This window comes from Heloderma suspectum, chromosome 1 (assembly GCF_057233095.1).
Source record: "Heloderma suspectum isolate Gila_16-S chromosome 1, 16-S_ref, whole genome shotgun sequence".
Lineage (NCBI taxonomy): Eukaryota > Metazoa > Chordata > Lepidosauria > Squamata > Helodermatidae > Heloderma > Heloderma suspectum.
This window is the reverse complement of record NC_139458.1, coordinates 205,551,736-205,573,437: the sequence shown is the minus strand read 5'-3', so window position 1 is coordinate 205,573,437 and position 21,702 is coordinate 205,551,736. Positions and strand designations below refer to the sequence as shown.

Genomic DNA, 21,702 nt, shown 5'->3' with positions numbered 1-21,702 from the left:
TTATTCCTCCCCATCTAGCCACTCACCGTCTCCAGACATTTGGACAGGGATTCTACGGCCAACCTTGGTGAAGATTTGAACGAGAGGTAGAGCTGCGTGTCATCCACATATTGATGACACCACACCCCAAACCTCCTGATGATAGCCCCCAGCAGCTTCACATAGATGTTAAATAGCATCGGGGAGAGTATGGAACCCTGTGGCACCCCACAAGTGAGTGGTCATGGGTCCGAAACCTCCTCTCCCAGTGCCACCCTCTGGTACCTGCCGGAGAGGAAGGACCGGAACCACCACAATACAGTGTCTCCAATGCCCAACCCCCCCAGGCGGTCCAGGAGGATACCGTGGTCAACGGTATCAAAAGCTGTTGAGTGGTCGAGGAGAACAAGGAAGGAACATTCACCCCTATCCAGAGCCCTCCTCATATCATCCACCAAGGCGACCAAGGCCGTTTCTGTCCCATGCCCAAGCCTGAAGCCTGACTGAAATGAGTCTAGATAATAAGTTTCTTCCAAGTGTGCCTTCAACTGCATCACCACCACCCGCTCAATCAACTTGCCCAAAAATGGCAGATTTGAGGCTGGGTGAAAGTTGTTCAGAACTTGGGGATCCAAGGAGGGCTTCTTTAAGAGCGGTCTTATTACTGCCTCCTTGAGGGCTGATGGCATCACTCCCTCCTCAAGGGAGGTGTTCACCACTGCCCTGATCCAACCCGGCGTTTCTCATGATGTTTCATATAAATTAAATAAGCAGGGCAACAATATACAGACTTGTCTTACTCCTTTCCCAATTTTGAACCAATCGGTTGTTCCATGTCCGGTTCTTACTGTTGCTTCTTGACCCTCATACAGGTTTCTCAGGAGACAGGTAAGGTGGTCTGGTACTCCCATCTCTTTCAGAATTGGCCACAGTTTGTTGTGATCCACACAATCAAAGGCTTTAGCGTAGTCAATGAAGCAGAAATAGACGTTTTTCTGGAATTCTCTTGCTTTCTACATGATCCAGCGAATGTTGGCGATTTGATCTCTAGTTCCTCTGCCTCTTTGAAACCCAGCTTGTACTTCCGGTAGTTCTCGGTTCACATGCTGCTGAAGCCTAGCTTGTAGGATTTGGAGCATAACCTTGCTGGCATGTGAAATGAGCGCAATTGTGCGGTAGTTTGAACACTCTTTGGTGTTGCCCTTCTTTGGAATTGGAATGTAAACTGATGTTTTCCAGTCTTGTGGCTACTGTTGAGTGTTCCAAATTTGTTGGCATATTGAGTGCAGCACTTTAACAGCATCATCTTTTAGGATCTTAAATAGCTCAGCTGGAATACTGTCATCTCCACTAACTTTGTTGTTACTAATGCTTCCTAAGGCCCACTTGACTTCACTCTCTAGGATGTCCGGCTCAAGTTCAGTGACCGCACTATCATGGCTATCAGGGACATTCAGATCTTTCCTGTATAGTTCTTCTGTGTATTCTTTCCACCTCTTCTTAATCTCATCTGCTTCTGTTAGGTCCCTGCCTTCTTTGTCCTTTATCATGCCCACCTTTGCACAAAACGTTCCCTTGATATCTCTGATTTCTTGAAAAGATCTCTAGTCTTTCCCATTCTATTATTTTCCTTGATTCCTTTGCATTGTTCATTAAAGAAGGCCTTCTTGTCTCTTCTTGCTATTCTCTGGAACTCTGCATTCAGTTGGATATATCTTCCCCTTTCTCCCTTGCTTTTTGCTTCCCTTCTTTCCTCAGCTACTTGTAAAGCCTCATCAGACAGCCACTTTGCTTTCTTGCATTTCTTTTTTGGGGGGATTATTTATTTATTTATTTATTAATCGCCCATCTGGCTGGTCACCCAGCCACTCTGGGTAGGGGTGGACGAAAGTCACTTACCTGTCGTCGAAGCTTGTTCGCGGTGGGGGGGAGGCGCTTCGCTGCTCCCCCCGCGAAGTTCAGGCCGGGGGGGGGAGGCTTCCCGCCTCGCCCCGGCTGAAATTCAGGCCGGGGGGGAGGCTTCCCGCCTCGCCCGGCCGAAATTCAGGCCGGGGAGGAGGCTTCCTGCCTCGCCCGGCCGCGAACTCCAAAGTTTAAAAAAAAACAAAAAAACGCCCCCGTGATAGGCTACGTGACGATTAACGTAGCTTATCACGGCTAGATCTGCAAAGTCAGCCGTGATAGGCTACGTTAATCGTCATGTAGCCTATCACGGGTGACTTAAAAAAAAAAAAAAAAGGCGCGTACGCTAATGGCGGCTCCCTATGGGGGCCACCATTATCCGTATGCGCTTTTTTTTTAAAGTCACCCGTGATAGGCTATGTGACGATTGACGTAGCCTATCACGGCTGACTTTGCAAATCTAGCCATGATAGGCTATGTTAATCGTCACGTAGCCTATCACGGGGGCGTTTTTTTTTTTCTTTTATTGGAATGGTGGCGGCGGCAGCTGGTCGAAAGACCGGCTGCCGCTCCCGCCCCGCACGAACACCCGCCAAACCACCAGCCGGACCCGCCGCCGGGAGGGACATTCGGCAAAGGTAAGTCCCGTCCCAGGGGGGGCGGAGAATTTCTCCCCGAAACTTGTTCGGGGGGCCGAACACGTTGGCGCTTGGCCCCCCGAGGGGCATGACGGAGTTCCTTAGGGAAGGAGTTCCACAGTGTTGCTGCCTCCTAAACAATGTTACGGACCTCCGTCCATAGTTCCTCAGGCACTCTGTCTATCAGGTCTAATCCCTGAAATCTATTCCTCACCTCCACTGTATATTCATAAGGGATATGATTTAGGTCATACCTGAACGGTTTAGTGGTTTTCCCTTCGTTCTTCAATTTAAGCCAAAATTTTGCGAGAAGAGGCTCATGATCTGAGCCACAGTCAGCTCCAGGTCTTGTTACTGACTGTATAGAGCTTCTCCATCTTTGGCTACAAAGTACATAATCCATCTGGTTTCGATACTGACCATCTGGTGATGTCCATGTGTAGAGTCGCCTCTTGTGCTGTTGGAAAAGAGTGTTTCCTATGATCAGCATGTTATCTTGGCAAAACTCTATTAGCCTTTGTCCTGCTTCATTTTGTACACCAAGGCCATGCTTGCCTGTTATCCCGGTGATTTCTTGACTTCCTACTTTAGCATTCCAATCCCCTATGATGAAGAGGACATCTTTTTTTGGTGTTAGTTCTAGAAGGTGTTGTAGGTCTTCACAGAACCGATCAACCTCAGCTCCTTTGGCCTCAGTGGTTGGGGCATAGACTTGAATTACTGTGATGTTGAATGGTTTGCCTTGGATTCGTACTGAGAACATTCTGTCGTTTTTGAGATTGTACCCCAGTACTGCTTTTCCCACCCTTTTGTTGACTATGAGTGCTACTCCATTTCTTCTGAGGGATTCTTGCCCACAGTAGTAGATATAATGGTCACCTGAATTAAATTCGCCCATGCCTGTCCATTTTAGTTTGCTGATTCCCAACATGTCGATGTTCAATCTTGCCATCTCATGTTTGACCACCTCCAGCTTACCTGGATTCATTGATCTGACATTCCAGGTTCCTAAACAATATTGTTCTTTACAGCATCGGATTTTCTTTTCACCACCAGACACATCCACAGCTGAGTGTCCTTTCAGCTTTAGCCCAGCCGCTTCACTCTTTCTGGTGCTACTTGGAAATTCCCTCTGCTCTTCCCCAGTAGTATATTGGACACCTTCCAACCTGAGGGGCTCATCTTCTGGCATCATCTCTTTTAGCCTTGTGATACGTTCCATGGGGTTTTCTTGGCAAGAATACTGGAGTGGGTTGCCATTTCCTTCTCCAGTGGACCACATTTTGTCAGAACTCTCCACCATGACCTGTCCGTCTTGGGTGGCCCTGCACGGCATAGTTTATGGCTTCACTGTGTTACGCAAGCCCCTTCGCCACAACAAGGCAGTGATCCATGAAGGGGATATGGCAATTTCTAGATGCCAATTAAGTGTGAAATTATGATATGCCAATTCCTAAGGAAGTACCCCAGGAAAGGCAAAAAAAAAAAAAAAGTCAGTCCTATACCAATGTGATTAGCATGAGAAAGAATGGTTCCCGGCCCCCAACAGGATGACTGGCAGATGCCTGGGCAGGCTGTGCTGCCAACTCAGCTAGAATTGCGCTATGTGGGGCAAGGCCTTATATAGGCTGGCCCAAATCTCATTCTCGCAAGTCGCAATTTCCGCATCTTAAGATCTTCCGGAGAGGCCTTTCTTTCGAGACTGCTGCCTTCAGAGGTGCATTTGGTGCAACCTGAGATAGGGCGTTTTCAGTGGCTGCTCCCAAGGGAGGCTAGGTTCGCTCCCTCGCTGCTGTCCTTCCTTCACCAGGCAAAGACCGCTTTATTCAAGAAGGCCTTTGGCATGTAAGTGGGTTTACTAGGTTGGGTGTTCTTTTTATTTTATTTTTTTCTGTAACTGTTACATGTTTGTTGTATTTTAATATATTGTTTTAATCAATTTCAGTTGTGCCTGTAAGCTGTCTTGGGTGCCATTTTTTGGTAGAAAGGTGGTGTACAAATAAAATAATAAGTAAATAAATCTTGCAACATCCTTTTTGATTAAACAACAACTTTAGACATTACAATGATATTGATAAATATTGGTGATGGTCAGGTGCTATGAGAGTCAGGCTGTAGTGGAAATGGAGAGCAAGTTTTTGTCAAAAGAAGTATTGAAAGGTTCATTTGCAGCAAATTCATAAATGTTCATTGTTGTGCAAAGAGTTGGTTTTCTCAGGTATGAAAGGAAGTGTAACGCTTTCCATCTGATTGTTTAATGTGTAAATAAGCTAGTTATCTAGCCAGATGATAGTGTAGGGCTGCTTCTACTTGCTAGAGATTATAAAATACTGGCTATTAATGGGAATTAATAGCAGAGCAAATATCTGGGATATAACAAATGGTCCCACCCAATTTAGAGGAAAGGGGGCTCACTTGTGAAGGATTATAATGCTTAACTGTGACCATTAGGTACTGTCATGAACTTTGACCATAACCGAAAGCATCTTAGAATGTGGGTGACTTTTTATTTATTATTTATGAGGCTTTTTATTGTGCAATCACATCATTGCCCCATTCATGGAATTTTACAGCAGGTCAGACAACATTGTCTTCGATTTGTAGGGGGCCCCCCCCCATGTTTTCCCACAGCTTCATGCACCCATTTTCTTACTGGGAAGAAATCCACAAAAGAAGAAAAAATGGAACAGCTGCATAATGCCATTTGATTGTTAGCACTAGGAGCCCTCCGTCTGGAAGCACTCTATGACAATGATGTGTGAGAACAGGCAGTGGTGTGCACTTCCTGTTTTTTGCATTTGTTTCTCATTCAAACTGTTTTGCACTTCCTCCTCTTGAGAGATGTGCAAGCTCTTGGACAAGGTTTATAAGGTAGCAGAAAGTCAGTCAGTGTACTGTCTGCTTAGCACACGGCTGTCCATTTTCCCCCAGAGTAATCCCTGTAACTATATTTGTAATTGGTAGTTTAAGACCCAAACAACAAAGGCTGCTTGAGCGTTAGGCAAGAATGTATTACAGAATAACTAAACGCTGAGCTTCAATATATTTAACCAATTCCAGTTCAAGGGAAATCAGAAAGAACAAAGCAATCAGGCATTTAGAAATAAAGAAAGAAAATGCAACTCTGCCTAAACACCCTAATCCAGATGGTAAGATTTAGCAGCAGGGTACCAGATGTAGAAGAATTTATCAGTCCATATTCCAAACAGGTGTACTTAATTCCAGTTAGACTGCATTCTTGATTACTGGAATCAGAAGCATGCTTTTGCTTTCTATCATTCACAGATAAGATTGTCATCAGACAGTCACCTGATGATGTCCAGGTAACATATGGACTTGCCTTTTATATTAAATGCTACATGGCAATTTAAGAAGGCTGACATCATGCACCCCATGTGACTTAGGGTCAGTCATGGTACACTTCCTGTGGAAGCTACATTTGTACTAAAGTTAATTGACTATTCACATTAATTAGTCATGTAATAAAGTTAATTAACTATTCATGATCTCCCCTCTTTGGTACATCAGGCCTCAGTGCAGGTATGTGTTTGGCGTTTATTGAAAACGTATCTTTTTACTTTGTTTTTCCCCAACTATGAGCTGACTTCAACAAGGCCTAGTATTTTATGTATGCATGTATTTATTTATTAAATTTATTTTATTTTATAATGTTCTCTGGGCAGACAGCTATTATGTATTTATTGTATTCTACTGTTTTATGGTGTTGTAAACTGCTTTGGGATTTGTGCAATTGAGAAGGAGTATAGAAATGTTATTAATAAATATAATTAATTAATATCTATAAATAAATTATGGATATAAACAAGAAGATGGAAGACTAAACCTTTCTCCCTGTGGGATGGATGTAGTGACCCTCTGGGGGGCTGCAGTGGGGATGAGAGGATGTGGAAGTCCTGTTCTACCAGCGGTATCCTTCTGCTGGTGGACAAATGATGCTGGATCCAAGCCAGTATCCTTTAAAGAACAGCCGTTAAAGCACGTTACCTTGTTTGGCCAAAATCTTATATTTTTATTATTTCCTTTCATTGGAAGCTGCCTTGGAAGCCTGTTGTCAGGCAGAAAGGTGGAATATAAATATGTACATAAAACATATTCCAGTTTATGAGTACCTGCTCTGTCATGCTGACACCTCATCTTTCAACTGAAGCTGGTCAAAAAGAACAAAAGAAAGGCTTTGGGTACAACTCAAATGGCTTTGCTAAAGTTGCACAGAGAAACATTAGTAACATCATAATCATGTAACTATTTTCACCACACTTTTGCAAAATATCTGATCATTATTGTTTTGTGAATTTGTTTATAAAATAAGACTGCACTGAAATTATTTCTGGGATTATGTTGGTGGTTAACCCTTAAAGTCATACACAAATTGTTGTCTGGGTACCTGATGGATCGCCTTTCCCCAGCCTGAACATTGTCATCTTTGGGGGCTCTCTTCAGGTGCCCCTGCTGTTTGAAAGCTGGGTGCTGATTGTGGAACGGGCCTTCTTGGTTGTGGCACCATACTTATGAAATACTTTCCTCTGCTGGTGGGTTTAGTAGGGTCACCTTTTAGTGCCAGGCAAAGACTTTTCTGTTTTCCCTGGCTTTTTACCCTCTGGTGCTATCAGGTTTTATGCTGTATTTTTTTCTGCTGTGTACTTCTTAACCTTGTATGTTATGTCTGTTTTGTAAAATGTTGTTATATTAAAGGTCAGGAGACAGATTTATTAAATAAATAGAAGTTAGGTTTTACTGTTTCCAAAAACTGAGATTCCCCCTCCACCCGCCCGCCCCCAGTTAAAGGAGTAGAGTGGGGAAAGTCCAGTCATTGGACAGGCAAACTGAAAATCAAACTCACATCAGCCCGCTAGTCTACAGAAAATGGTTTAGGCAAATATAGCTGCTGCTTCTCTCTTGGCCAAAACTCTTAAGTGGCTTGTTCTTTGTTTAGTAGATGTTGAAGTTTGAATAAAAACTGATTATAACTCATAAGCTTGCAATGCAGATAAGGCTGATGTTATGATATTTATTAAAAAGGGAAGGTATGGTAGAGAGCTTCCCTACAATGAGAAGAGTAAAAAAAAGTTGATAAAAAGCAAGTGTAAAAACTTGCTTTTTATCATCTAAGTAGTTAAATGTGGAAGTTTGGGTGCCCCCCCCCCCCCAAGCCAAGTGATAGTGGTGTTTTTTTGTTAGGTATGATGCACATTTGCCTGTCATCGTCCTTTTTATCATACCCAATCATCTCTGAAATTAAATGTGTGCGTCATGAACTTTTGTGGGTTTGCCCCTTAAATCCATCTCAAGCTGGTACAGAAAAGGAAGCTGCTTAGTAAGTCAAGATTCTCATTATGAACATAGGTTGGGAGATCCAAAGATCTCCCAGCCTATGTTCATGTATATGTACATTTCATTCATGTATTTTTCCTTGAGTTACAGCCAGTCTACACATTCAGATAAAACACGTGGTATGGAATTGCAGAGGCTGTGCCATATCAGACTGCAGGTGGGGAATTGCACATTTGAATTCTCCACATTAAACCTTCATTCCCATGGAAAACTGGCATGTCAGGGGGATAGTTTTAGCTTAGCCGTCTTTCTGATTTGGCAGTTTTCCACATGAAGAGAGTTGTTAAGGAAAAAAAATAGAAGCATTCAAATTCAAATTCATTTTTTAAATATAGTGTACAAGTCACTTCTTTCACTGCTGAATCAGGAGCAAAAGTGTGATTAAGCCTACCCTGTGCATGGGGGAGTTACTAAATTGGAAGTGTTGTCTGATCTGTGCCTTTAAATGAGAGACCTACAATTATGCTAGGATGGAAAATTCAATACATCGTTCTTTTGCAAAAATCACATGTCCACTTTGGGGGTTAAGTGTTTAGAATGCGTGGTGTTCTGTTTTGGCAAGATTGAAATCTCCCTAGAAATAATTGGGAAGATAATAATTGAGAAATAATTGTGCAACCTGAATGGTTCATCTGAAATATAACTATTAACATGTTATATATGAATGAAATTGGTTTTTAAAGATGAAAGTTATTAAGCAAAGGTGTGTGTTGATTTTTATGTATATTAAGTGTCCAAGGCTGGAAGTCAACAGGTATTTTAAAGAAAAGATTATGGGACTAGTAAATCGAATCTGCTTAACTTTCTCTCAGAATTGTACTTTGTAAATAAAAGAGTGTTAACAGATGAAAAAAGAATATTTAAGGTTATAAGGAGTATTTGATTTTGTTGAATATCTGTTTCATGTTGATCTCCTGGGGGATAACATTCAATCCTATAGAATAACAACAATAATAGATTTGAGTCTTTACGTTTTGTTCTCTGTTTTCATTTGTTCTCGCAAACAGAAATGCAAAGGCTAAATCAGAGACATGTTGACATGTTAGGGTTTGTGTGCACAAATGCAGCCATTGTCTCTTGATACAGCCTTTGTAGTTGCTGTATTAAGAAGTAATTCCTGCGTTTCCGTTTAGCTGGCCATAAGCTTGCTTCTGTGCCAAGATGACAGGTAACTTCCTAGAGGTGAGTGTCTGTCCTGGGATTATTTCAACCTATCTCTCATGTGCATGTGGGGTCAGTGGAAACTGAACAAGAGTACAAGGCTGCTGTGCTGGATGTTCCATCTAGTGTTTTGCTTTTCAGTTTATTTGAATGTGGGGAAAAATACAGCTCCCTCTCATAAAATGTGAAAACTATGGCTTGGATAAGAACTTCTGTTCTGTGGTCAGAATGGGGCTACATTTACAGAATAGCTATCTAAAATTATATCTAGGCTGCCTTTAAGGGCAGAACCTTCTCAAGGCAGTGTACAAGATAAAAACAATTCAGAGTGGTTGCATTTTTTAAAAAATCCATAAAACATATTTCAATAAAATCCATAAAAACTGATTGCCAATTAAAACAATAGAATCAAAACTTCCCAGTAAAAAGCAATGGCCCGGGCTTAAGGAAAGGCCAGTGAAAACAGGAGGTCTTCAGAGCTTTCCTGAAGACGTGCAAAGAAGGGGCCTGACAATCTCCAGATGGAAGTTGACTCCAGAGGTGCGGGGCCACCACCAAGAAGGCCCTCTATCTTGTACTCATCAGCCTGCCACCCCTTGGCAGCAGACAGGTTGATGACCTCTGAGTGCAGGCAGGCCGGTATGGGAGAAGGTGGTCTCCCATACTAAGCTGAATAGGGTGTCCTGCCTCCACCTTTTTTCTGCAGCCCCTTGTGTTTCCCAAGAATCCACTGCTGCAAGTTGGGGGACTCTTTGGAACAGAATGGCATGTGGCAAGGCAGGGTGCAGCAGAAAAGCAGGATCACTGAAAATCCCCTTGCGTGAGCAGAAGTGTCTTGCACTTATGCAGCAATACCTTTAGGATCCAAACCATAGTGACTAACCTACCTTTAAAATCCCAAAGTACTTTATGAATGATAGTAGCCTACTTCCCTTCAAAGGCTAAGGGACCAATCCTATCCAGATAGGCGGCCGCCTCCAAACTCGGAAGCAACCGCCTATCCAAAGCAGGGCAGGAGAAGCACAGAGGGGATTGTTCCTTCCACGCTTCTCCTGCCCTGCTTTTTCAGCTAGAGAGCCAATTGCAGCTGTCTAGCCGCAGGAGGACAGAGCGGGGAAGGAGGCTACTGTACATCACATAGGATATGTCATACAGGCAGTTCCGCCCTCCCAGCCCCAGAATGCCCCCAGCCACGCCCCTTTTCGGCCACTCCACTCTCCTCTTGCGAGCGCAGAGGATGGGGCTGTTCCGCACTGCCTCGGAAGCAGCACGGAAGTGAGGGAAGATCGGTTCCCGGAAGACAACATATCCTATGGCCGTCTAGCTGCTGCTATAGGATTGCTCCCTAATATTTAAAAATTGCACCGAAATACTGGGCGATTTTTCTGACCTCTACTTCTTTATGCTCACCGAGCAATTACATACCAAAGATGTGCTGTGTCATTAATTATTATGCTTACTGTTAATTAAATTGTTGCTGTGATTCCTGTAGCAGTGGGCAAAAACCTAAAGATCATTCCCCAAGAGGGAATCACCCCAAGCAGCTTCTCTTCCCCACACTTAGTCATTCTTAAGAGCCTTGAAAAATGGGAGGATAATATTGCCCTAATGCATGGGAGGGAAACCTTAGGCCTGGGGGTCAAATCTGGCCCTCCTGGGGTCCCAACTCGGAGCTCCATGGGTCCTTAGATGACCACACCCCTTTCCCTGACCACTGATTGTTTGCTGGTTTCCCGGCTTTTGTGCATTTTCCCCCATTCTAAAAGGTAGAAATTCCTCTCCTAAGGCTTAGTTACTGGCAGTTAGAGCTTTACGCTACAATATGCTGGTATTTATTTTGTATTTTGATCCCACCCCTTTTGCCTTTGGCATTGCCCCTTTGCCTTTGGATCAACCCACTACTGCATTGTGACCCCCAAGAGTTTCTCTAAAATTGATTTCAGCCCTTGGGCTGGAAAGGTTCCCCACTCCTGCCCTTATGGGATTAAGAGCAAAGTCCCCACAGCAGTTGCTATTATGGCTCACAAATCCAAAACAAAAAAATTGGGAGACCTTCAGCTGCTCACCTAACAGGAGCCAAGCAGGGCAAGTGCCTCCCTCTCAAAAATTCAGACCCAGACTGAGTAAAGTGTTCACCGCTTTGCCTTCCCCAGGAACAGAGGGCTGAGAAGCCAACATCCCATTGGGACTGAAGCCAACATAGGGAATTGCCTTATACCATGCCAGATCATTGGTCTACACTGACTGGCATTGGCTTTCCAGGGTCTCAGGTGAACTGTTCCCAGTCTTACCTGGAGGTGTCAGGGATTGAACCTGGGACCTTCTGCATGTTAAACAGGTGCTGTACAACTAAGCGACAGCCCTTCCCCCAGAAAAATGGGCTGCTGGGGGCATTAGAAACCTAGTGAACCACTGCTTTGTTGTTCTCAGTACTGACTGTCAGGCTTTTTGGAAAGCCCAGAGACTGGGGAGAAAAATACTTCTGCCCAGCGGCTCAGCAGAATTTCTGTGCAAGTGCACATTAGAGGTAGGCTCTTCATTCATTTCCTTTGTGCATGTTTTGGGTGACACAGAGGAATAAGCATCCCAAATATGAAATTGAAACTTTAAATATTTTATTCCTGTTGTTAACTTCAGAGTTATGCGAATTGGGACCAACATCAATGGTTGCAATAAAAACAAAGCAAGGAAAACTATCTGTGGAGTGTGACCTGCTGCTTAATATGAACAGTGTTTTCTTTAAATCCTCTTTGGTTATGAGTCATGAAGACTGGCAAGACAGCGAATTTAGCTTACTGCTGTTTAAGCAATGACAGATAATTCCTTCAATGTGTGCCCACTTAACTGTCATCTAGGAAGCAAATTTCCTTCATTTTCTGACAGTTCACAGTGACTGGCCCTGATAAATAAAAATCTAAATGAGCTATAGCTTCCTTAATGAAACACAGAGCCCTGAAGGAAGAAACATATAAACCAAGAAAAATGACAGCATCAAAATAATTCCAGATTTATTCCTAATGGAAAAGATATGTTGTGAAACTGCAATATTGTTTCCATTTTGCAAATATGTAATGTGATGATTTTTCATTTCCAGCTTTGATTTGTGAGACACTGAAAATTACACAGAGTTTATTGGGATGTACCTTTTGTGGGAGCAAATTGTTTTGATGGCATTATGCATCTCATCATTTCTTCAGAGAGTCTTCAAACTGATTTTGCAAATAAAAGTTGTTTTGAAGATAGCACTAAAAACTAACAAAGCTCACGACTGAAGAATGTTGTTGCAAGAGCAGGCCAAATCAGAGATGGTTTCATACCTACCTGTTAATCACTTGATGATGGCAGCATCAAATGATAGCTTATATCTTACCTAGCATACTAGATGCGCTTCAGTTGTTAGTTGTAAAGTATGTGGTAATCATACGGTATACCAGCATGGGTGCACTAGCCTACAATCAACACTAGCGAGGCAGTGGTGAGATTCCAAATCTCTTGTCCCATCAGGAGCTTTCTGGGAAGGTTCTGTTAAGAGCTTTGTTCCTTTAAGAGCTTTTTACAAGGAGTGGCTCAGCAGGTGCCAGTTGTTCCCAGCATCAAGACAGGAAAAACCACATGCAAGGAACCATGGCCCAGAGCTCTTAAAGGAATTGGGGTTGTCCAAAATGGAATCTAGGAGCAATATATTCATTCTTTTCTGAACTGGGAATGCAGTATAGTGAAGCCAGGCTTATGCACGGGGAGCCATTAACTGGGAAATGCTGCACACTGTGCCTATAAATAGGAGGTGTATAATTATGCTAGATTGGACACAAAATAACAAGCCAGCAAATTCCAAAATAGATTTTGGGAACAATAACTAGCTTAGCAAGATTCAAAGCAACATAAATGGTCATTGAATTAAATGTTCAGTTCTGAAAGTTCACACAGTATATCCAAGGATCAGGACCTTTTCTATGGGCCTGAGGTGGCAGAATGGCAGTAAGGAGAAAATAATTATTAAATATATACTTGTTCTGTTGTCTTATATATCAACTTTATTTTATTTTTCTTAAAGGCTGGACTACAGCGGACCTTCAAGGGAGTTTTTTTTCTTGGTATCAAGAGAGCTCTTCAACCCATATTATGGCTTATTTGAATATTCAGCCAATGATACATACACTGTACAAATCAGTCCCATGTCTGCATTTGTGGATAATCACCATGAATGGTAAGAATGTTGAGTCACGGAACTCATTGAGTCTATTATTTTCTGTTGTTTTTGTGGATCAGGAGACAACACTCCCCTGTGAAAGTAACTTGCTCATTCTACGATGAAACATCCATGTAAGGTAAAAACAGGTACATCTGTTTTCCTTTGTCAAATAATAGAAGGGAATGTTGTAGGAATTGGTTGGTTCCTTGCTGAGTATTTCATGATTTCAAAATTAACCAGCCAGCTCTAAGCAGCTAGCTTTGGAGGTTAGGCAGAGGTGAACTTCTCCTGATCTCTTCGACCCCCTAAACTTCAGTCTTTCAATGAGGGGAAAAAAACCAAACAAAACCTAACCAAGGAAAACATGAGGACAACCATAAATCATGACAAGTCTCGGATTTCTGTTTTTTGAACAGCTTCTCTTTGGGCTGAGGTATGTTACTGAAATATATTCTTTATAATTCAGCAGGAAATTTTGCAGCTATGTTTTTCCATTTCTCTTTTTTCAAATGCTGCTCTCGTTTCTCATATGGTCAGCAAACCTGTGGTTTTGTAGATGGCTGGTTGGTTTTTACCAGCTCTATGGGAATCCACATTTGTACTAGAAAGCAAACAGTCACTTACTCAGTTGAATCTTGGAGCAAAATAGCATTAAACACAGAACCAAGTCAGTCAGAAGAGGAGATTTCAATCAGTGTTTACTTCATCTCAGTGCTTTGACCCCTTTCCATGAACACAGATTAGGGAATAGGGTGGGGGGAGAAAGAGTGACCCCATTTTCTCACACAAGAAAAACAGTGCAGCCCTGAACAGTAACTTAGTACTGTCTGCTCTGACGAGGAATGTTTCTTGGGGTTTCTTCCCCGTAGGCCCAGTTTCAATCTGAGATGCATCTTAATGGGTGCCTGGCCTATCTTGGTTGCATGGTAAAAAAAAAAACTCAGATTCTGTGAAAGCACAATGTTATACTCACTTGAAAGGGACAATGTATCTCTTATCAAGAATATGTGTCATGGATGAGTGTTCCACAAATCTGACTGGGAAACTATTGCTCATTTTATCATGTCCATGTTATCTTCCTGTTCACTAGGCCTGTGAACGTGCTTTTTTCAAGTGTCCCCCCACCCCATCCTGGGCTCCTGTACCTTTACAAGAATTCGCATGGCAGGCAGAAATTGAGCAGGTGAAGCATTTCTCTCACCTTTAGCCCTAGCCTTGGTAAAACTGTATCTGTTCAGTTTTTGATTGCCATGTGGATGCTAAAAGTGTAAGTTCTGCCAGAAAAAAGGGAGCAACTCCCTCCCCCATGGAATTTTCATCTACCGTTAACAGAACATTAGTTGTTGGGTGGATTAGAAATGTAATAAATACATAACATCACATATTGAATAGAGGAGATGTAGGACCCCAGAATATGATTCAGAAGAGTGTGGTACAGATACAAACTTATGCTAACCATAAATATTTATGTGGTGCCTATCCTCCAAAGCTTCACTTTCTTGTGATAATTGTAGATCCTTTTATACAGAAGCTAATCAAGTTTTCATGTCTAAATGATGATCACATGGAAATATGCTGCAAAAAGATGGCCCTGCCAAATGCTTTTTATGTATTAACTGAAAGTTATTTTAACAATGCGTAAGGATTTTTATGGATAGTGTTGTAAAGACTAATTGCTGAACTAACAATAAACCTGATTTAATCTCTTAATTTCTTTCTTTTTCAGGTTCAGGTTCAGTGGTCGAATCCTTGGGCTTGCTCTGATACATCAATATTTGTTAGATGCCTTCTTTACACGACCATTTTATAAAGCCCTCCTCAGAATGTGAGTTTAAAAAAAGTGTTTCACGTTCCATTGAAAAGGTGGCTAAGCAGAAATTGTTATCCACAAAAGAGGTGCTTGTATAAAATGACTAATTTTAAGACCTAGTTATAATATTTACTGCTACCTAGATCATAAGAATTGCTTATAATCAAGAGGAATGCCTCAATGGGTTGGATCCACAGTTAGCAAGTGGAACTCTGCTCATTCAACAGAGCCTTCCTGGCTCCTCCTCTCCACTACAGCCCTCTACACCCTTCAAAAGCCACTTCTGAGAGTCGAGGGATCCTCTGGAATGGCATATGATGGAGCACAGGGGGTTGCAGCAGGACAGGAAAATCAAGAAAATTTGGCAGCATTGCCTTGTACAAGCAGATGTGCCTTTCTGCTCACAGAAGGCATCTCTGGATCCAAGCCTGTATGGGCAATAGAATATTGCAATTTTTTGTTTCTTCCATAAAATATTTTTCAGAATTTTTAATGATGAGTTGAATTTACATTGGCAGTTGAATTTACATTGGCCATATTGAGCAGGCAAGGCAACTGAAAAGCAGAAATAAAAGACCTCTCTTCCTGCACTAGTTGGCTAACTTTTTCTACCCATGAATAGAGAATTTGGTACTTTATTTTACAGCAGCCTTCTCCAACCTGGTGGCCTCCAGATGTTTTGGACTTCCCGTTAGCCCTCAGCCAGCATGGCCAATGATTAGGAATGCTGGGAGTTATAGTTCAAAATATCTGGAGGGCACAAGGTTGGGGAAGGCTATTTTACAGAAATGATCTAATGGGATGTAGACCATAAGTTAATTTAGATTTTGGTAACAGTTTACAAAATCACCTCTTGTTTTTAGCTGTGTAACATCTGCATGGGGGGAATTTAATAAAGGAAGGAAAGTTGCCTGTCGGTACAAAGATGTACTTTTTATGATTTAGCGAAATAATTGTAAGTACGGACAGATGGATTACATACAAAGCTGACATTAATGTCATCATGACCTCTGTGATAATGGAGGGTTTCAGTCGCTTATGGCAATTGACTGTTCTTTTAACAAATGTTGCTATCTTGTGCAGGTGGAGGGTTTCTTCACTTACATCAGCCTTGGTGCTGAAATGTGAAACAAAAAAAATGGAAGTAAGATACTTTTGGAGGGAAATCCAAATAAAGGATGTATTTGTTTATTTGCGATATCTGTTTAGGATTTCAAGATGTGCCTTTTACCATTTGGAAAGACTACTTAGCTCAAAGGAATCTAGCAGTATTAGTTCTTTAAATTTCTCTCTTTGTTTTCCCTAGTATTGTAAGAATATCCTGTCTGTCTTCTCTTCATCAGCACATGTCACCATTACCACTGCTATCATTTCCATTCCTCTAATTTCTTCTTGTTTATGTTAGACTGTGTGACCTGAGTGACTTGGAATATCTTGATGAGGAGTTCCACCAGAGTTTGCAGTGGATGAAAGACAACGATATACATGATATCCTAGATCTCACATTCACTGTAAATGAAGAAGTCTTTGGACAGGTGTGCACTTTTTTTTTTTCCAAAAAGTACAAAGGGAAGGCGAGTCTTGTAGCAATTATTTCTTTTCTTTTCTTTCTATTTTCTCTTCTTGGATAACTATAACTTCTTTGCTGAGATGTAATAATGTCATTGATACCTTGTTTCTGCAGGTTTCTTGCCCCCTCCAATAAAAAAGAACCTGTTTCATGTTGAAGTTTAAAACTATGGAATATTATCTCTTACCTGTCCCACGTAGCTTTCTCGTTTTAAAAGGATGCTTGTGACGCTACATACAGTGTCACGAGCATCTTGAGAGCCCTGGCTGGTTGTTCCTTTGTGAAAATCAACCTCTTCCCTTGGTGAAAGTTATTTGGACACCAAAGTCCCTGCACAGATTGAGCTGAGGCTTTGCCAGGTTCACAGCTCCAGAATCTGCTGGAATGTATTTATTATTTTATTTATTTATTAATTAAATTTATTAATCGCCCATCTGGCTGGCCACCCAGCCACTCTGCATGATGTACAATAATAGAAACAGTTTAAAACAATAAAATTCTACAATAAAAACATCACATTAAAAATACCCTAACCCACCCCAAATGCCTGCCTGAACAACCACGTTTTTAATGCATGGCGGAAGCTCATTAAAGAGGGGGCATGGCGGAGTTCCCTAGGGAGGGAGTTCCACAGAGTGGGGGCCACCACAGAGAAGCCCCTCTCCCTCATCCTCACCAGTCTAGCTGTCCTGGCTGATGGGACAGAGAGAAGGCCATCCAAGGCTGATCTTGTTAAGCAGCCTGTCTGGTGTTGCTGGAGGCGCTCCTTAAGATAGGCTGGGCTGGAACTATATAGGGTTTTAAAGGTCAAAACCAACACCTTGAATTTGGCCCGGAAAACAACTAGTAACCAGTGCAACTCCTTCAGCACTGGAATGATGTGATCTTGCCAGCAGCTGCCTTTAATCAGGCGAGCCACCACGTTCTGTACCAGCTGCAGCTGTTGTTCTTTATCCAAATTGACGGTAGTGGTTTGCATTGAAAGATAGCAGGTGCAATATAGAAGCACTTGTGTGAGATTGACTGTATTGAAATCTGTGGGAGTTGAGTGCACAGCTATATGCTTCAGTCCTACAGGCTTCAATAGGAACTGAGGGTGGCCAGCTTCCTCTCCTTCACTGTACCAGAACTGCGCCATCCTGGGGTGCCATTCTGGGGTAATTCCTTCACTTTGTTGATCATGGACAGACTTTTCCCAAGCATCCTTGAGGCTGGACAAGGAACTCCCTTCTTGTAGCCAACTTGAGTCCTAATTCATATGCAGGGCTGCCTAAAACCGACATGCCTGGCCAGGGCTCCACATCACAGCAGTAAATGGTACAGCTGCCAGCAATATGGATTGTCTGGATCATGTGTCTGCTTTCTGTGCCAGAGCCAGTGGCACTGATGAAGATAGAGCGCTTCCATGCGATGTGATCTGAGTGACCTGCCTGATGGCTCTTTGAAGAAATTACCACAGTGGTATGGAGCTCTGACCACGTGGAAGCATCGCTTTGGCACCTCCCACCCTGCAGGAGTAGTGTTATGACTCAATCCCTTCTATAAAAGTGCTTTACATTTGCAGGGAGAGGAGGATTGGTTCAAGATTCTTTGTTGCCATGTATGTGAATTCCTGTTGCAGTATGTATATTAGGAAACTTCATTTAAATAATCTCTCTGCAGAATGAGAAGGCTTGTGTGTGTTTCTCATTTTGGAGCTTCTTGATTTGTGCTTGATATCATTGGCCTGAGAGAGAGAGAGAGAGAGAGAGAGAGATTTCAGCTCTGTTTAAGCTGCCCAACTTTCACCACGTCAAGAGGACTTCTATCAGCCATTTGGGGAATTAGCACAGCTTGATGTACAAAAAGTTCTGCTTGCAATAGATCCTGTTTTGTAACATTTTGATGGTTGTTTGACTTTAAGATTACTGAACGGGAACTGAAGCCTGGGGGTGCCAACATCCCAGTCACAGAAAAGAACAAGAAGGAGTATATAGAGAGGATGGTGAAATGGAGAATTGAGAGAGGTGTTGTGCAGCAAACAGAGAGTCTAGTACGTGGTTTCTATGAGGTAAACCCACCCACCCTAATTCTGTTTTCAATATATTAGAATATATTAAGAGTCCCCAGCATCATACCATTTAGCAGGATTATTTATGAGCCATGATTAAGTAATGTTCTGCAACTGACTAAACTGTACTGAGAAGCACTGCATTGTCTTTGGTACTATTATATGCGGAATTCATCGTTGACACTGTTGAGTCAGGTAATAAGGGTACATTTTACCAGGAACTAGAAAACATAATGATTGATGCATCTAGCAGTCAACAAGTAAGTATATGGGTTGAGGAACCAACCATTTAATCCGAGGGCAGCATTTTGACATTATTTTGCATACTGCAGTGGAGGCTGGTGGCGTCGATGTCGGTGGGGTGGTGAATCCGCTCCAGGATTCAGTCAGAACTAAAACCCGGGGAGAATTCACCACCCCACTGACATCGGAGCCACCAGCCTCCACTGGCATAATGTTTCCTCCATTGCTATGAGATAGAATTGCAGTTGCTCTCAGGCTAGGGTGGCTCAGTATCTTCTTGTGTCAGTGCTAGGAATAGGTGCCTGATCTCTGGTCACTGAGATGGGACACCAGCTACAAGATGGATCTATATTATCTCTCTAGCAGTCAGTTTGTGCTAGCAGTGACCCTTCCCAGAGACCAAGGTTGAGCATCTCGCTGACCTCTTCCTCACCTACCCACTCTCCAGAAAAATCTGTGTTAATGCAAAAACCTGCAGTTTCAGGAGGTAAGAGCTCCAAGAGTCATCACTCACATTAGCATGCTACCAGTGATTCCTGGGTGTCTAATACCATCGGAGGAACTCCCGCAGGGGCATCTAATATGGTATATTGATGTTGCACTGCCTATCTCCTTCATCAGTTTTTATCTCCTTTATATCTGTTTGTATTCTGTAATTGTTATGTTTTTATTATATTTTAATGTGTTTTTTTGTTTTAATCTATTTTACATTGTTTCTGTAAGATACCTTGGGTGTAATTTTTTGGTAGAAAAGTGGGGTATAAAATAAATAAATATCCCAAAATTATTTTATTATTGGCTGTGTGATTCTGCCTTTCAAATGCTATGATCTTCTGAAGAATCTGCAGCCAAATCGGGGCTGGGGACTTTTTCTTTAAAGATTAAGTTGCTTTATTGAAATGTTATACACAAAATAGCAAGGCATATATGTCGAGTGTATTTATTTTCTTCCCTAGGTTGTTGATGCTCGGCTGGTGTCTGTATTTGATGCAAGAGAACTGGAGCTGGTTATTGCTGGCACTGCAGAAATTGACCTAAGTGACTGGAGAAACAACACTGAGTACCGAGGAGGTGACACCTTCTAAGACATATGTATATACATTTTGGTCACAGTTAGCCTTGGTGGTCACAGCCTGAATTAAACCAGAAGAAGTAAAGGGCTGGGTTGTTGTTGGGGGTTTGGGTTTTTTGGAAGAGTCCAGTAAGCTCTTCTAATTTAATTTTAGAAATTAATCTGTTGAAGTGCAATTTTAGAAAGCATGTGCTCACATTTTAAGCTTTACTTCAGAAGGCTTGGATTTTCCCACTTAGCTTTTGGAATGGGACGGTCATTTCATTTGATAAGGGGGGTAAAATCCCAAACAGCGCAGCTAGTAACATGTGCGACCAAATAGGTTAATCTGAGCTATAAAGGTATGCTCAGGCTTAATTTATTGCAGATGGTAGAACAACAAGAATTGTAGAGGGTTAGGCTCTCCAGTGAAACATGAGAAGCTTCCATCTTCCAAAATTATTCCTCTGACAGATATCTTTGGATTAATTGACATTTGGAGATCATTCCTGGCTCTTTTGAAAATGATTGAGAATATGCTTAGACAAGCTGTTGGGATCAGAGCCTTGATAAAATTCATCTGAGATGTCAATATACACAACTGAACACTCTCACACACTGATTGATAGAAATCAAATTGAAATAAAGTGGGAGCCCAATATTATCCATTTGCCATTCCCCAATATTTCAAAAAAATATTTCAAAAAAAATTCCACCACATTTTTACATGAGCATGCCCTTCTGTTCAGTAACAGTGGCATACTTTTAAAAAAATGGATAACTTTACTTGAGTGTGCAGGAAGAGAGAATCAGTCCTGAGAGGAGGAATATAATCAGACACACTAAGAGAGGAACACAAGAGGAAACTTCCTTGTTATTATTTGCTGCTACAGAGTGAACAGCTTTCTGACCAGAGTGTACACTGGCTGCAATCCCGCTAAAGATATAGTAGAAAAATACTGTCTGCAGCTGCTCCCCCAGTTCATAAATAACCTTGACAATCCATAAAAATACTAATATTGATGACTGTTGTGAAAAGAAATGAAAATAGAAAAGGAACAAGAACTGACTTGCTTTTATCAAGGCTGATTTAGGGGAAGTGCAAACCTAGAAATTCATTAATGATTAGTATTTCACATTTGTTTATTCTTCTTGAGCAAAATGGCCCACAATAATGAGATCTTTATTCTGATCAAACAGGATACCATGACAATCATATTGTAATTCGGTGGTTCTGGGCGGCTGTAGAAAGATTCAACAATGAACAACGGCTAAGGCTATTACAGGTAGGCAACCAGTTGATGTGCATTAAAAACTTATTGCTGTTTGACCTTTAAATGTCAAACTATCCTGTCTAAGCTGGCAACACTATAAAATGTATACTTCTAAACAGGTGAATGGCTTGATAATTCACACATCTCCCTCTAGATGTTCACTGCTATAAACAGAATGGTAATTCAAGGGTATTTCATCTACTGGCTTAAATTTTTAATCATTGAGTTCCAGCAGAAGGAACAAGTTGATGTTGCATTCATTGTTGCGTTTCCTCCACTTACGGCTCTCAGGGGTGGAACCAGTCTCTGTGCCTAATCTGGCTGGCCTTTTCCTGGAAGTTAGGAGAGTTTCAGTCTCTCTCACTCGCTCAAACCTTGCCCAACAAAGTTTCTGTTTCTACAGCTCATTTGTGTGTTCTGCTTAGTTATGGATTCTTAAAAATGAATAAGGAAGCTCTAAATATAAAAGAAGAAATATCT

The 21,702-nt window shown here is 41.9% G+C and overlaps 1 protein-coding gene across 8 annotated transcripts in view; it reads left to right on the top strand.

The window, feature by feature from the left end:
- Positions 1-21,702, top strand: part of HECW2 (HECT, C2 and WW domain containing E3 ubiquitin protein ligase 2) — a 264,005-nt gene that overhangs the window by 229,893 nt on the left and 12,410 nt on the right. For 5 of the 8 annotated variants that reach the window (XM_084816460.1, XM_084816467.1, XM_084816476.1 and 2 more), the window contains 6 exons: positions 13,087-13,239; positions 14,951-15,049; positions 16,440-16,569; positions 18,508-18,654; positions 19,854-19,968; positions 21,149-21,234. In XM_084816460.1, the coding sequence (XP_084672586.1) occupies positions 13,087-13,239; positions 14,951-15,049; positions 16,440-16,569; positions 18,508-18,654; positions 19,854-19,968; positions 21,149-21,234 (730 nt within the window). Of the gene's footprint in view, positions 1-13,086; positions 13,240-14,950; positions 15,050-16,439; positions 16,570-18,507; positions 18,655-19,260; positions 19,385-19,853; positions 19,969-21,148; positions 21,235-21,702 lie in introns of all 8 variants that reach the window. The other 3 variants (XR_014785282.1, XR_014785281.1, XR_014785285.1) reach the window with 3 other exon arrangements.